We start from the raw sequence: 16,452 nt of genomic DNA on the forward strand, positions 1-16,452 counted from the left end.
AAAAAAAAAAAAAGATGAAGCTCCTCAAGGAGGTGGACTGCCATCAGGGCAGCGACAACGTGTTCAAACACAGGAGCAGGTGCGAATGGCTCAAGACCGGGCAGGGTTTCATTCTGATGCACAGAGGGTCATTAGGAAGTGGAAATGACTTGAAGGCACCCAACACCATCACTGCTAAGAACTCTAAAATGCACTATATTCTAGAGCTGCCAAACATTGTCTTATTAAGAAATGTAAAAATATTTATGCCAATTAGAAAATTAGCTTCTGTTTCTAAATTATGTGGTAGGAGGATACAAACATTAGGGATTGGGTTCATGTTTTCAAGAGAACTGTAATTTCTGATGGATTATATCCGGTTTGTTGAACGTGGTCTCAGGACCTACCTCATCTCTTTTCTGTTCCTAAAAAGGCACACTTTTCCACAGTACTACAATTCAGGTTTCTGCTACCTGTGGTAGACTGCTCAGGTGATGAGAGTATTCTGTATTGAGATTCCATATTGTTAGAATAATTGAGTGAGTGGCTAATGTTTCCACTTTTTCCTTTCTTGTAACTTTTGCTCCTAATAAATAATTTTATGTTACTTAAGCTGAATGTTATTCTTTTAATTTTCATGACACATCGTGTAGGTTAGGAGGATGAATAGAAGCTGTTCTTATCGCAGAAAGCTAAATAAACCAATCCAAACAAAAAAACCAAACTCACTGCCATCAAGTCAATTACGATTCAGACTGAGTTATGTATTTCAATGACCTTAGGCTCATGTAAGTTGTCCAGGGCAACATTTATAAACAACTTTATATTTCTTTTCCAACAGTTTTATTGTTAAGTATCTTGCATTTAATTCAATTTATCATTTAATTCAATTCTTCAGTTATATCATGGAGAATTGTACAATTAGTCCCATACCAATTTTAGAGGCCCTCCACTTAGTTAACTTGCCTTTAAGATGATTTATGCAATGACAATCTGTTCTACTGACACCCCCCACCCCAGGTCTTCAATAGTTACTTCTAAAATCCCCTTTCCCTCCTGTGGTAGTTATATGATCTGTTGCCAATTTGAGACTATTAAGAGTGAAAAGGTGGAACTTGATGGTATCCTTTGAAGGCACTAAGGAGCTAAATAGCTCACTGGAGGCAGGACACACACTCTCTCTCCCTGGGGGACATTCCTGTTGACAAGCCACATAGGGCTATGCTGTTAGAGCCAGAGCCCTGGAGCTGGAGGAGCCATGTGAGGACCCACACCAATGCTGAGATGCTTCTACCACCACTGGATCCACAAGACTTTCCACCCACTGGCCTATGATTTTGCTGTATTCAGCATCATTGCATATGTTGCATGAGTCTGAAGAGGAATTTATACATTAGTATCAGACATATGGGCTAATATCAGATTTAGGACTTGATCTGGACTGGGCTGGGATGTTTTCTTAATATACAATTACTCTTTATATGAAGCTCTCTCTTATACATATACTGTATATGAGTGTCAATGAATTTGTTTCTCTAGTCTACCCAGGCTAACACACTTCCCTTTCTCCTCCTCCCCACCCTTGTGTTCCCTATATGCCCTTTTAACTGTTATTATGTATCCACTCCTCCTGTGCATCACAGCTTGGAGACCCAACTGAAAACAATAAAAAACAAAATTGTGTTAAGGTGATCAATGTAAACATAATAGATAGCATACAGATGAAAATACTAATAATGCATAAGAAGGAAAAGACCTCGAACAATAATAAAAAATCTAGGGAAGAAATGTCTGTCAGGGAACCAGTAAGGAATACTCGCACCCAGAACAAATTCTGGGTGCATCTGTAGGGTGGTCAAGCAGCCCATGTCCAGTTTGATCCAGCATAATCAGGATTACAGTGGATTCTTTCTAGCAGTAAGGCTGATGGAGACTCTTGCCTGAGGCTAGAGTGGATCTGCCAGTGGCTCAGTCTGACCAGATACACTGCAGATGGGTTTTGAGCTCTCACTCTCCCCCATAGCCCTCCACAAATTAGGTGTTCATCATTTTTGTTCTGATGCTCTTCTCACCATATTCGAGTTGTGTTATTGTCATCCTTGGATCACACAAGTTTGTGTGCTTCTTCCGTGTGGACTTATTGACTATTTGCTTAGACAGCTGCTTGTTTGTGTACAAGCCTTTAAGACCCCAGGCACTATTTCAATTGATAGCCGGCACCATCTGGCTTCTTCACTAAACTTTGCTGTAGCCCCTTATCTTCAGTAATCATTTAATGAAGGTGAGTATTGAGCTGGGTCATGATGTAAGAACTGATAGTTCTTACGTTTGGGCTAGGATTTAGTGCTAGCCCCCAACCTATTCCTGGATCTATGCCTTTATTTTATTTATTGATTTTGTGTTTAATTAATTTGCTATAGTTTGCGAGCCAATTCAATCATGTCAAGCCTAATTGTACAATTTCTTGCATACTCGTATATGTTTTCCAAAACACACTTTTCCTTCCTGGACTTCTTGACATCATCTCCCCCACCCTCTATAACTTCCTTCATCTAAACCCTTGATATATTTTCTTTCCCTGTAGGCTCAACATCCCTGGGCTTCATTTTCCAAAAAATAATAAGACACATAATACAGGATGAACCCCGATGGTGATGCACCTCTGACATGCACTTTAATGTAAAGGAGCATAAGCAGACTCTAACAGAATGGGTCTCACAGGGTTGCCGGGATAATACGTGTCTTATTACAGCATGCTGGGTGTTGATGTACCAAGACCTTGTTTGTTTGCTGACCAACAATACACCACCCTTGGTACAGCTGTCTTCATCCTCAGACACCATGTGTTTTCTGACTTACATTCTTCAGTTACAAGTGTGTCTTGGGTAAAGCCCAGTTCCTCCCGTGGAATTTCTATTTGGGGTCTCACTGCTGGAGCCTCTGGAGCACGATGTATACATACCCTGAAGGTCAGGATTCAGTGCCTCAGTGTTCTGTGATACCCTGCTGGGTTCCCAGTTTACCCCCAGAAGTCACAGGTCAGTTTTTTTTCTCCTGCAAGTCACTAATGATCCTCCCTCCCTAATGATGCCAAGGGCATGCTCAGTGTCTCCTCCCCCCACCTGGTGGTCAGCCTTCCCTCCTCTCCTCCCAACAGACATGCAACTATGTTCACCCAAAATTGACTATTCCCTCTTCCCTCTCCTGCACTGCCCCTCCCATCAGGAAGCCTCACCTGACAGGGCTGCCTCACTGTGCAGGGCCATATCTCCCCAGATCCACATGGCTACCACTCAGTAGAAAGCAAACACACACACACACACACACACACATCCACATGGCTACCACTCAGTAGAAAGCAAACACACACACACACACACACACACACACACACACACACACCAGTCTCCTGTCCATTTGATCCCAGCTGTTGTGAGGTGCCTTCTGGCCAAGTGACCTACACTATACATACCTGGAGTGGGTGATGTGTGGTTCATTGGCACTGGTCCAGCTCTTTGCAAGGTTGTCTGGTTCCTAACAAGCCTGAGTTTGTGCCTGTTTTGCTGCTTGTTGTAAGCTTGTAAAATTCTGTAGATCATAGTAAATAGTCCTTTGTCTGTTATGTCATTCATACATGTATTTTCCCAGTCTGTGGGCTCTCTTTTAAAACAGCTTTTCAATGTACACAAGCGTTGTAGTTTTAATCGGCCCCATACATCTATTTTATCTGCCACCGAGTATGTTTCCTTTGTTAATTGTCTTCCCCTCTATTCCCTGAACTAGGGCTCCTAGTTTGCTCCCAATTTCCTCACTGATGATCCTGATAGCTTCGGGGTTAAATAAGCCCACCTTGGGCTTATTTTTGTGTATGGAGTGAGATATGGGTCTTGTTTCATTCTTCTGCATGTGGATATCCACCTTTTCAACACCACTATTTGAAGAGGGCATCTGCTTCCCATTTAATGTTTTCTCTGGCCCTTTGTAGAAAAATCTATTGTCTGTATGCAGATGTTTTTATTTGTGGGTTATCTGGATTGATTCATTGGTCTGAGTATCTATCATTATACCAGTTTCAGTCTGTTTTGACAATGTGGCTGTATAGTAGGTTTGAGGTCAGGTACTGCAAGGACACCTACTTTGTTTTTTCTTCTTGAGGAGTTCTTTGTCTATCTAGGGCTTCTTCCTTTCCCATATGAAGTTGGTAATTAGGTTTTCCATTTCTTGAAGAATGACGCTGGAATTTAGATGGGATTGCATTGAATTTGTAGATTGCTTTATACAGTATTGACATTTCCACAATATTGAGTCTTTCAATCAATGAACATGGGCTATTCTTCCTTTTGGGTAGATCCCTGTGGTTTCTTGTAGCAATGGTCTGTAGTTTCCAGTACAGGTCTTTCTTTTGGTGACAGGGGATGAGGAGACGGGTTGAGGTTTACTCCTAGGTACTTCAGCGTTTGCGAGGCTATTGTGAATGGTACTGACTCCTTGATATCCTTTTCTCAGGTTCTGTTGCTGGTATAGGAATCCAATCGATTTTTTCTTGTTCATATTGTATCTTTCAAACTCTACTAAACTCCTCTATTGTTTTCAGCAATCCTATTTTGACCCCGTAGGATCCTCAATATATAAGATGATATCATCTGTAAAAAGCGCAAGTTTCACTTCTTCTTTACCCAATTGCACACCCTTGATATCTCACCCTTGTCTTATGGCATTGGCTAGAACTTCCAGCACAAGGTTGACTAGAAGTGGGGATATGGGACATCCATGTTGGGTTCCCATATTCAGTAGAAATGTTTTCAGCTTTTTGCCATTGAGTGTAATATTAGCTATTGGTTTTTCATATATGGCTTTTGTTGTATTGAGGATTTTCCCTTCTAATCCTATCTTCTTGAGTGTCTGTATTAGGAATGGGTGTTGGATGTTATCAAATGCTTTTTATGCATCTATTGATATGATCATATTGTTTTTTCCCTTTTTCTTGTTGACACAGTGGATTATATTACTTATTTTGAATTTTGAACCATCCCTGCATCCCTTGCATAAATCCTATTTGGTCACGATGTATTATTTTTTTATATGCTGTTGGATTCTATTGGCCAGCATTTTGTTGAGAATTTTTGCATCTATATTTTATGAGCGATATCGTTCTTTGATTCTCTATCATTGTGGAGTCTTTGCCAGGTTTTGGTATCACCGTTGTGCTGGCTTCATAGAATAACTTTGGGGATTTGCTATGTTCTGGAAGAGTTTGTGCAGAAATGGTATCAGCGCTTCGCTGAGTGCTTGGTAGAATTCTCCTGTGAAGCCATCTGGACCAGTGCGTTTTTTTTTTTGGTTGGGAGTTTCTTTCTTTAAAAAATTTTTCTATTTAATCATTTTATTGGGGGCTCGTACAACACATCACAATCCATACATATATCGATTGTGTCAAGCACATTTGTACATTTGTTGCCATCATCATTCTCAAAACATTTGCTTTCTACTTGAGCCCTTAGTGTCAGCTAATTTTTTCTCCCCTCCCTCCTGCTCCCTCTCCCTCCCACTCCCCCTCCCTCATGAACTCTTGATAATTTATAAATTATTATTATTATTTTGTCATATCTTACACTGTCTGATGTCTCTCTTCACCCACTTTTGTGTTGTTCATCCCCCAGGGAGGAGGTTATATGTAGATCCTTGTAATTGGTTCCCCCTTTTAACCCCACCCTCCCTCTGCCCTCCCTCCACCCTCCCTCTACCCTCCCAGGATCGTCACTCTCACAACTGGTCCTGAAGGGATCATCCGCCCTGGATTCCCTGTGTTTCCAGTTCCTATCTGTACCAGTGTACATCCTCTGGTCTAGACAGATATGTAAGGTAGAATTGGGATCATGTTAGGGCCTGGGGGAAGGAAGCATTTAAGAAAGTTGTGTTTCATCATTGCTATACTGCCCCCTGACTGGCTCGTTTCCACCCCACGACCCTCCGTAAGGAGATGTCCAGTTGCCTACAGATGAGTCTTGAATCCCCAATCTACACTCCCCCTCATTCACAATGATTTAATTTTTTGTTCTATGATGCCTGGCACCTGATCCCTTCAACACCTCATGATCACACAGGCTGGTGTGCTTCTTCCATGTGGGCTTTGTTGCTTCTGAGTTAGATGGCCACTTGTTTACCTGCAAGCCTTTACGATTCCAGATGCTATATCTTTTGATAGCCGGGCACCATCAGCTTTCTTCATCACTTTTGCTTATGCACCTGCTTTGTCTTCAGCAATCGTGTCGGGAAGGTGAGCACACAATGGTATGATTTTTTTTGTTCTTTCATGCCTGATCCCTGATCCCTTTGACACTTCATGATCACACAGGCTGCTGTGCTTTTTCCATGTGGGCTTTGTTGCTTCTGAGCTAGATATCCGCTTGTTAACTTCAAGTCTTTAAGACTCTAGACACTATAACCTTTGATAGCTGGGCTCCATCAGCTTTCTTCACCACATTTGCTTATGCACCTGCTTTGTCTTCAGATATCATTTGGGGAATTTGAGCATCATGGAATGCCAGTTTAATAGAGCAAAATATTCTTGCATTGAGGGAGTATTTGAGTAGAGGCCCAATGTCCATCTGCTACCTTAATACTAAACCTATAAATATATGCACATAGATCTATTTCACCATCCTCATATATAAATATATTTACATATATACATGCCTTTATTTAGACCTCTATACATGCCCTTTGCCTCCTAGTTCTTTCCTCTATTTCCTTTTACTTTCCTCTTGTCCCACTATCACGCTCAGCTTTCATTTGGGTTTCAGTAATTCCTCTCAGTTACATTACTCTTGATCACACCCTACCAGGCCTCCTACACCCGCCTCACCACCGATTTGGATCACTTGTTGTTCCCTTGTCCCTGAGTTTGTTAACATTACTTCCTTTCCCTCACATCCCCCTCTCTCATGTTCCCCCCGGAATTATTGGTCCAGTTGTTTTCTCCTCCAGATTGTTCAACCAGTCTTTCTTATTTAGACAGACCTGCAGAGATAATAACATGCACAAAAACAAGACAGAGAAAAAGAAAGCAACAAAACAAAACAAAATAACAACCACAACAAAAAGCCAATGACAAAAACAAAACAAAGCAAAAAACACCCCCAACAACAAAAAAGAAAAACCTGTAATTAGTTCAAGCACTGTTTAGGCCTTTAGGAATGTTTTCTGGTCGAGTCTGATGGCCCCAAAGTCTATTTTTGGTATTCCCTGGGGACTTTGTTGCTCTGTTCCCCTTGCTGTACTGTTGCATGCCCTTAGTGGTTTGCCTCGGTGTGGTGGGATCTGATCCGGTGCAATTCCTACACTGTGTCTCCAGTGTTGTCCCCTGTAGGGTTATGGGTCAGTGAGGGATGTTGTGTTTCATAGTGGGGCTGGCCATATGGTTTTCTCTGTGGATTGGCTGCTCTGAGCAGGAATATTGTCCTCAAGGCTTGGTGGGCCAGCAGCAGTCATTTTACATTTTGTGGTCTGATGTGGTCATCTTCCATTTTCACATAATTTTATTTCTTGGAATCTAACTGTGGTAGTTAAATAATCTTGTGTCACCTTGAGGGTATTAAGAGGGAAGGGGTAGAGTCTAGCCTGTCAATCAGCTCACAGCCTGATGATGCCTCCTTGTGGTCATGGCCTTCTCATGAGGATTCCTCTGCTTCACCTTCCTGTGGAGGAGTCACACTCAGAGAGCTAGAGGAGTCATGTGGAGACCCAAGCCAGCAAGGAGAAGCTTCCAGTGGATCCACTGACCTGTGATCTTCCTGCATTTTTCATCATTGCATGTGTACAGGAGTCTGACGAAGGATTTATGGATTATTATTGAACTTATGGGCTAATATCAGAAAGATTTATGGACTATTCTTGGACTTGTAGGTTTGATCTGGACTGGGCTGGGATGTTTTCTTAATATATAATTATTCTTTGAAATAAAATGCTTTCTCAGAGTGTCTCTGGATTTATTTCTCTAGTAAACCAGGTCTAACACATTAACCATGTTGATAAGTGAGGAATAAGTGTACTTATACATTTATTTGTACTTATATATCTATGCATTCATTACTTATATTATGATATAACAATATTTTATAGTTATACTATGAATAAAAAATTGTTTGCATGGAATTATACAATTATTTTATGTAGCATTGTATGCACTATTTTTACCCTTTGCTTCCTTGTTTAACAATATAGCTGAGAAATTAAGCGCTTGGCTGCTAACCAAACGCAGGTGAATTTAACACACCTCATGGCTCTGTAGGAGAAGGACCTGGTAAACTTCTTCCAGAAAGATTACAGGCAGGATACCTCTCTGAGGCAGTTCTACTCTGTTGCAGAATAGACTCAACAGCATTCAATGATGACAAAAACATCTTCATTTAATGACTGCATAATTAGAAGGAAATTTTGGTAAGGGTAGGAACAGTGTTTGTCTTATTTACCACTTTATAAGTGAATAACACTGTATGCAGAACATTGTAGGTAATCAGTATTAGTAACAGATGAGTCACACAAATAGAAAATAGCAGATCTGGGATTCAAATTGACATCTGATTTGAAACCATTTTACTCACATGATATTATCTACAGCGTAATGTGGCTAAATTACATTGGCAGATATCCTTATATTGACATTATCTTGCACGCAATTCTTTGAGAGAAAAAATTTAGTTGAAAATATTTTAAAAGCTTGTTGAGCTCATTTGCTAGGATTCTTTTAAAGGATATACACACCTACAGCCACATTCATTAACATGAGGGAGACAGTAATTAAGAGTGATTTAGAGCACAGACCCTGGATCAGATAGATGTGTGTGAATGCAACTTGTGAAAAGCTTCATCTCTCTGAGTCTTACTTACACATTAGGGATAATAGCCCCTAATCCAAAGAGCACCTCTTTCATATATACAGGAGATAATTAAATTGGAAAATTTTATAAAGAATGTAAGTAATTATTCAGGAAGCACTCAAAATGTTGCAGTTATTATTATAAAGAAGGTTGCTTTATAGCTTCCTTCCCTGTTTTCATCCAGGTTTGGGTAACAGATTTGTATACAAGATCCGTCTTCTGAGTTTCAGAGCTCCATATTTAGTTTCAAGCCACTCCATTCCTCACATCTTAACTCCCTTCCTGTAGGCGCATCATAAGACCAGGGCTCCCAAATGACTCGGCTCTCCATCCCTCAAGTTTCTGCTTCCCAAGATACCTTTTCCCCATCTGCCTCTAAAAAGGGAGGTAGGAGAGGAGTAAGGAGATAATACAGCCCATAAAGCATTCAAAATTCATTCAGAGTCCCAGCATGGTTTTCACTACAACTGACCCATTTCAAAGGGCTCATCTTTTTGCATCTTATGTAAGTTTCAGGGTCAAGGGATGGCATACGGGCTGTGCTGGACCTGGTTAGGAAGAATGACTAGGATGTGCTTACTAAGGAATTATATGTACATAGATGGAAAAGTATGCTTTATGTGTCTTTGGGTATTTCACAGAAGGATGGAGGGCTATAGAGAAATCCCAAAGATAGGTAGTAAAGATCATAGCGAATATTCTAATAACAATAGAAATTGCATCCTTATTTCTATTATCTTCTGTATCTTTAGTCTTTTCTTAGCCATAAATCATGCTACAAAATCTCTCATTCCTCTCCCAGTTTTTTATTTACTTAAAAGTTTTAAATGAAGTACATTAGCTTCCTAGTAAAGCCTTCCTATCTCTGCATCCTTACTAACTTCTCAACTCCTTACATTCAGGTTTCTATAGTTATGAGGCCAACAAACTGCTCTTGTCCAGGTCACAAATGACAGCCTTATTTCAAATTTAGTGGACATTCCTTTGTGTTCATGTTACTGAACATCTGTTTAACTGACAAGCTGGCGAATTTCCCCTAGTTTTTATTATATATCACATTCCTCCGATATTCTTGATACTTTTACAGTGCCCCCATTGATGGCTGTCTTTTATTTTCTTTTTCCATCCTGTAAACATTGGTGTTTTCCCAGGGTTTCAATATCAACCCTACACCTTCTTATTCTATATACAGTAAGCTGACGCTTTGTAAATTTACATCTTAAAGTTATGGCCTTTCTAATTGGGTTAAAGCCTTCATTTCCAACAGGATAACTAGGGATGTAGAGATTGCAAATACCTCAGACTCGGCACATCTCATTGCATATGAAACTTACTAAGGTGCCTGTGCTTCCCATCTTGGTGATTCTACTGATGTGTTCAAATTCCATTTCCTGCTCCATCTTGCCAAAATGGGTGTAATTCTGAGTTTATCACTTTTCCGTTTTTTGTAACTAATCTGTCACTAAATTCTATCTTTTCACTGCATATGCCTCTTCTTACCATCTTTGTTGCTTCAATTTTATTCATATAGTAATCATTACTTAATCTGGACCATTGCAACTTCCATTCTTCCGCAACATTACTTCCAGAGTGATAGTCATATACTATACATTTATTCATATTTCTCATAATAGAAAATGCCTCTATGCCTTACATGGAGGATGAATTTAAAAATTCTTATTCTAGAAAATGTTCTTCATGCTCTGGATTATTTTCTTCCTTTCACAAATTCATTTCCCACCCTTCCACCCTCAATCTCTTGACTCCAGTCACGTTAAATAGTCATAAACTTTCCCTCCCAAGTTTCTCTCAGATTTACCTCTATGTTTTCTTATAATAATTTTTCATGTCTGAAATAACACCATCCAAAGTTTTCCCTGTGTGGATAAGTTCCATACATTTATTGGTATGTAACCAAAATGTTATCGGCTTTAAGAAGCGTTCCCTTTTCTCCTCAGTTACTAGGAGTGAGGAAGTTTTCTTTGGTGTCCCTCTATCACTCTGTTCCCAAACCTGATAATGGATTGATTCTACAAATATTGCTGGGCTCCACCTCCTCCCAGGCACTGTGCCAATTGGTAAGCATGGTCCTTCCTCTCAACACACAAATTGGTGGTGAACAGGGGGAGTATTTAAATGAGTTATCACACATTTATAACTACACACTGAGAGAGATATGATTTTATGAGGACATAACATAGGGAACTCTGACCTAGTTTGGAAGGGGTTCACAAATGTAAGTGAACTGAGATTTAACGAATGAGTGGAAGGTAAGGGGATGATATATGAGGGCATAGGATACACAACATTCCAAGAAACATGGAAGCAGGAAGTTCACGCTGTATTTGAATATCTGAAAGAAAGACAGTGTGACAGGAGCTCAGGAAGCAAGTGAGAGAGGACTATGAGATGAAGTTGGAAAATGAAGGAGTCATGATATATGACCTTGCACTCATTTATTTTTGCCTAATTAATTAAATTATCTATGTACAATTCTCCTCCATTATCTTTAAACTGTGTACACAGTGGAAAAATGCCGAAACTGCAAACAGAAACTCGAATTGTAGAAACCTAAGAGTGTTATTTCGTTTTTAATTTATTTTTTAACTACACGTCTTTGGACATTTCATTATACAACTTTATTATGCTCTCAAGTCACTCTTTGAAATTTTCTTTTCAGCTATTTTAAATCGTCATTTCTTCCATTTGCTTTAGCTATTATCGTATGTTCAAAAGTCAGTTTGAGAGTCTCTTCTGACATCTGCTTTGGTCTTTGAGGTCTTTTCTGTTTTCAAAACGACCTTTTGCTTTCTTCATGCATGATGTCCTGGTTGTCATCTAGCAACTTGCTGGTCTATGGTCATTATTGTCCAACACCCCAAAGCTCTTCTTCAGATGGTCTCCAATACATTCAGGTGGACTATAGTCAAGACTATATTTCACTCTCAAGGACTTGTTTCAATTTTCTTCAGATTTAACTTGGACTTGCATATGGTTTATTTCACAGCTGGTCCCTGTCCTTGTTCTGACTGTTGATATTGTGCTTTTCCATCTTCTCTTTTCACAGAGGTAGTTGATTTGATTTCTTTGTGTTCCATCCAGTGAGGTCCACGGTATAGTGACTGTGCATTTTGCAATGAAGTCATTGGTCTGTCAACATTCTGTCATGAGATCTCCAGTCAGTTCACTCACCAAAGCCATTTTTTTCCAGCCTTTAATCCATTTTCTCTGCTGCCAATTCAAGATTGCCAACTGAAATCTTGCAGTGATTGTCAATGCATCTTAAATGCATGTTTGATAAATTCCAGACTGTGAAAGTAGGCAAAAAAATTTAATTTCCTCATCTTTGGCATTAGTGGTACAGTTGTATTAGCTAGTCTTCCTTGGAAATAAAGATTTTATGACTGGTTGTATTGTACTTCGGCATAGGTCTTGAAAATTTTTTGAAAGATAGATTTGATACAATTCCTGTTCAATTTGTCAATCCCACATAGTAGACCATGTGATTATCTGATACAAAAAGACCAATATCAATCTAGCCCAGTTCACTAATGCCTAGGATATTGATCTTTATGTGTTCTTGTTCATTTTTGACATCTTCCAATTTTCCTAGATTCATACTTCATGCATTCTATGTTCCAATTATTAATGGGTGTTTATTGACAATTCTCATTTTGAGTCTGCACATCAATCAGCAAATGAAGGTCATAGGAGCTGATGATCTATGTCATGAAATCGGATTCTACTTTGAGGCGCTAGCTCTTCCCCAGTTGTGTCTTGAATACCTTTCAGTACAAACAGCTCATCTTTTGGCACCATATCAGACAGTGTTCTGATGCTATTGATCGAATTGTCACTGATTAATCAGAAGTGGATGGCTTCTTTCTTTTCCCTAGACTCACTGGTCTAGACGTTCTTCTGGAAGCTGTTCTCCATGGGCATCCTTGCTGGTATTTAAAATACTGGTGGTATAGTTTCAAGCATCAAAGGAGCATGTAAGCCACCACAGTACAACAAACTGCTAGAGTGGTGGTAGCTATTATATACTTGGTAATTCTAAAAGTTAAGTTGTACTCTTAGCCCATCTCCTTTATATTTTTAGGGGTTTAATTTTTTTTAAATGTAAGTACAATTTTAGTCTAATTTCATGCGGATTTTAAAGATATAATGTGATTTTTTAACTTCTTCTCTTTATCATTTTTTCCACTGATTCACAGCACACCCCTCCACCCCTCCCTCCCCAGCATAGAGGTCAAGTTTCATTACTCTAGTTTTTGTAAATTGATTAAAGTTTACCTAATTTAAGTAGGATCTCCTACAGAACATTATCTTCCTGAAGTGTGAATGAAAGATTTTTTTAAAGCAACTTTAAAAATGTATCTCTCTTATATGCCTATACAAATAGTCAACTGAAGCATTCTCAACTCCAGATGCATTCCATGGCATTACCCAGGAACTACTCTGCTACTCCAGTCTCGGAATTCCTCCTCATCTGCTTCCCTAACTACCAGAGTTGGCAGCACTGGCTGTCCCTGCCTCTCAGCCTCCTTTTCCTCCTGGCCATGGGCGCCAACACCACCCTCCTGATCACCATTCGTCTGGATGCCTCCCTGCACGAGCCCATGTACTACTTGCTTAGCTTACTCTCCATGCTGGACATTGTACTCTGTCTCACTGTCATCCCTAAGGTCCTGGCCATCTTCTGGTTTGACCGCAGGTCCATAAGCTTCTCTGCCTGCTTCCTCCAGATGTTCATCATGAATAGTTTTCTCCCCATGGAATCCTGCACATTTATGGTCATGGCCTATGACCGCTATGTTGCCATCTGCCACCCATTGAGGTACCCATCCATCATCACTACCCAATTTGTGGCCAAGGCTAGTGTTTTTATTGTGGCACGAAATGCTCTCCTCACTGCACCTATTCCTATCCTCACTGCCCGACTCCATTATTGTGGGAAAAACATCATTGAGAACTGCATCTGTGCCAACCTGTCTGTATCCAGGCTCTCCTGTGACAACTTCACCCTTAACAGAATCTACCAGTTTGTAGCTGGCTGGACCTTGCTGGGCTCTGACTTTATCCTCATATTTCTCTCCTACACCTTCATTCTGAGAGCTGTCCTAAGATTCAAGGCTGAGGGGGCTGCCGTCAAGGCTCTGAGCACATGTGGCTCTCACTTCATCCTGATCCTGTTCTTCAGCACCATCCTGCTGGTCGTGGTACTGACAAATGTGGCCAGAAAGAGGGTTCCCATGGACATCCTCATCCTGCTGAATGTCCTTCATCATCTCATCCCTCCTGCCTTAAACCCTATTGTATACGGCGTTCGAACCAAAGAGATAAAGCAAGGCATTCAGAAATTGCTGCACAGAGGGATATGAATACGTTTCAACAGCTTACTAATCCTTCTTTTCTCTGCAATGATTTTTTGCCTACACAGTGAGGTAGGAGGCAGCATGGGACGTGACTGGTGTTTAAACTCAGAGAGTTCATAAGTGACCCAGATTTCTTCCTCACTCTCCTTGCCTAGTTCAGGTGGAAGTAGGCAAGAGGAAGAAACCCAGATTTCCGGAGTAATGCACCAAGACCATGCCATTCTATTTAAGCAATTCAATCAGCACAACATCTGTAGGTATTATTCTCATTTACACACTAGAAATCCAATGTTTTTAATAAGAGAGTTGCCAAATATCACATAACTGGGAAATAAGAGAGCAGAAAATAAAATCTAGACATAGAACCTAAATTCTTTCTATCCACAGAAATACCAATTTGAGGATTATGGAATCTGGAGACCAAGTCTCTCTCCCACTCTCTTTTGGTCTGTGTTTTGACCTTATGGTTTTACCATACATTGTGGCTATAGGTTTCTGTGTTCTCACCAAAGATGTCTCTTTTCTACATCTTCTTCCTTGGGCCGGGAGTTTCCAGAGAAGGCAGAATCTTGCCTAACAAAGAAGTTATAAACTTCAGGAAAAGAACATTCATAATAATATAAGCAATACTATGTTTCTAGTCTACATTTCATATCCTCACAACATTCAAGGAATTCTTAGGAATGAGGATAGAGATAGGAGTCTGTTGAGGGGCCACCAAAAGGAAAGGAAATAGGGAAAATGACTAGGAATCAGGTTAGCCACTTTCTTTATATCTTTAAGCTCAACATGCATTGAACTTAAAATTAAGTCTTATGTGATCTGTTGATTGTATCCAGAAACTATAGTTCAAGATGGGAAGACATGCATAGTTTTAGTTTCTGGATAGCAGCAGATTTAGTCAGGAGAAAGTATAAATAAATACATGCCTCAGTTATTTTTAGAGATTTTAGTATAAGCAGCTGGTTAAACGGGTATTGATGATTTGAAAACCACAAAGGAGACACTGAAGTGACACAGAGATGGTACCTTCAAAGGCTGAAGTAAACCAAGAAATCTGGTCATTGGAACATAAAGGCTTAGATGAAACAATGGCTCCGATTGCTGAGAGAGGGTGCTGCCCTATCTCATATTGCTATCACAGGAAGTGCCCCTCAGAGTTGTGACTAAATGAAACCTGTGAGGATGGGGCACCACCCACTGGTGCTGGTACCCCTGCAGTGATTCAGTGAGGCTGCTTCTGGGAGTTCTAAAACAAAACCAAAGCCCAAAGCAAGCAAGAAAACAACCATTCAACAAACAAACAAATCTTGCAAACTAGCGATAACTCCACTGCTAGGATAAAGAGCATTGCTAAAGGGATACTGACTAGGCAGGAACAGATAGGAAGCAGGAAGTGCCTTCTCTCATGCTTTAACATTCTAGTGTCCCTCTTTCACTATGGAGGTGGAAATTAAGAGAGGTCTAGTAGGCATAGAGACATTGCTCCATCAAAGCCTTTATGTCTATAGTCTCCTTTCAGATACAGATGCTAAGACAAATGGAGTTGTGGCTGAAAGACAAGCATTAATTCTGGACATATTTCCAGTTGGTTCTGCACCTGGTTGGTTAATGACTACATAAGGGACAGGTGTAATGCTTCTGAACCAATCAGTGGTTCCCAAGGAGACAGAATTAAATGCCCAGTACAGGTAAGCAGAGACATAGCATAATATTATAGGAATAGCATTCAGAGCTATGGAAGACTTTTGCATTAAGTAAATATCAGGAATAGAAGCAAACTTCGCCATCCTGTATAAATTAGATAGAATAAATACGACCGAGAGACAGTTCTTTCAAAGTCACACTTAATTGAAGCAGAATAGAAAAATCCAGAATCAATTTGCCTCTAAGAAAAGGCTCTTATTAACCTGAGACTTCCCTCTTATTTTCACAGGGTAGATTAAAATGAACTTTTAAATTTTAGAATAAAATAAGCTGTGACCCAATATTTTTAGAAGGGGACTTTCTAATAGGGCCTCTCTTCAACTCATGGCTGCTGGAAAGTTTTATCCAGTGTCACTCTCACACTGTCTTTTGAGGACAAAAGGGTCCACTTGAGACTAAGATGCCTAAAATGAGACGAACAATTTCATTGTCCTATGTACTGTCAACAATAATAAACAAATAACAAATAACAAAAACCATCATTGTGTGACCACCTTCCACGCATAAAC

At 40.0% G+C, this 16,452-nt stretch overlaps 1 protein-coding gene across 1 annotated transcript; it reads left to right on the forward strand.

Moving 5' to 3' along the window:
* The first annotated feature begins 13,297 nt into the window (after window positions 1-13,297).
* On the forward strand, window positions 13,298-14,242 carry LOC101643686 (olfactory receptor 56A1). The gene has a single exon (XM_004717116.1). The coding sequence runs from the start codon at window positions 13,298-13,300 to the stop codon at window positions 14,240-14,242; it is 945 nt and encodes a 314-aa protein (XP_004717173.1).
* The last annotated feature ends 2,210 nt before the right edge of the window (window positions 14,243-16,452 follow it).

The sequence above is a fragment of the Echinops telfairi genome, unplaced genomic scaffold (genome assembly GCF_000313985.2).
Source record: "Echinops telfairi isolate 266 unplaced genomic scaffold, ASM31398v2 ScPeMD7_41;HRSCAF=154, whole genome shotgun sequence".
In the NCBI taxonomy this organism is placed as follows: domain Eukaryota; kingdom Metazoa; phylum Chordata; class Mammalia; order Afrosoricida; family Tenrecidae; genus Echinops; species Echinops telfairi.

Bases quoted from the DNA above. Each gene is read 5' to 3' on its own strand.
- LOC101643686 (XM_004717116.1), top strand. From the start codon at position 13,298: ATGGCATTACCCAGGAACTACTCTGCTACTCCAGTCTCGGAATTCCTC.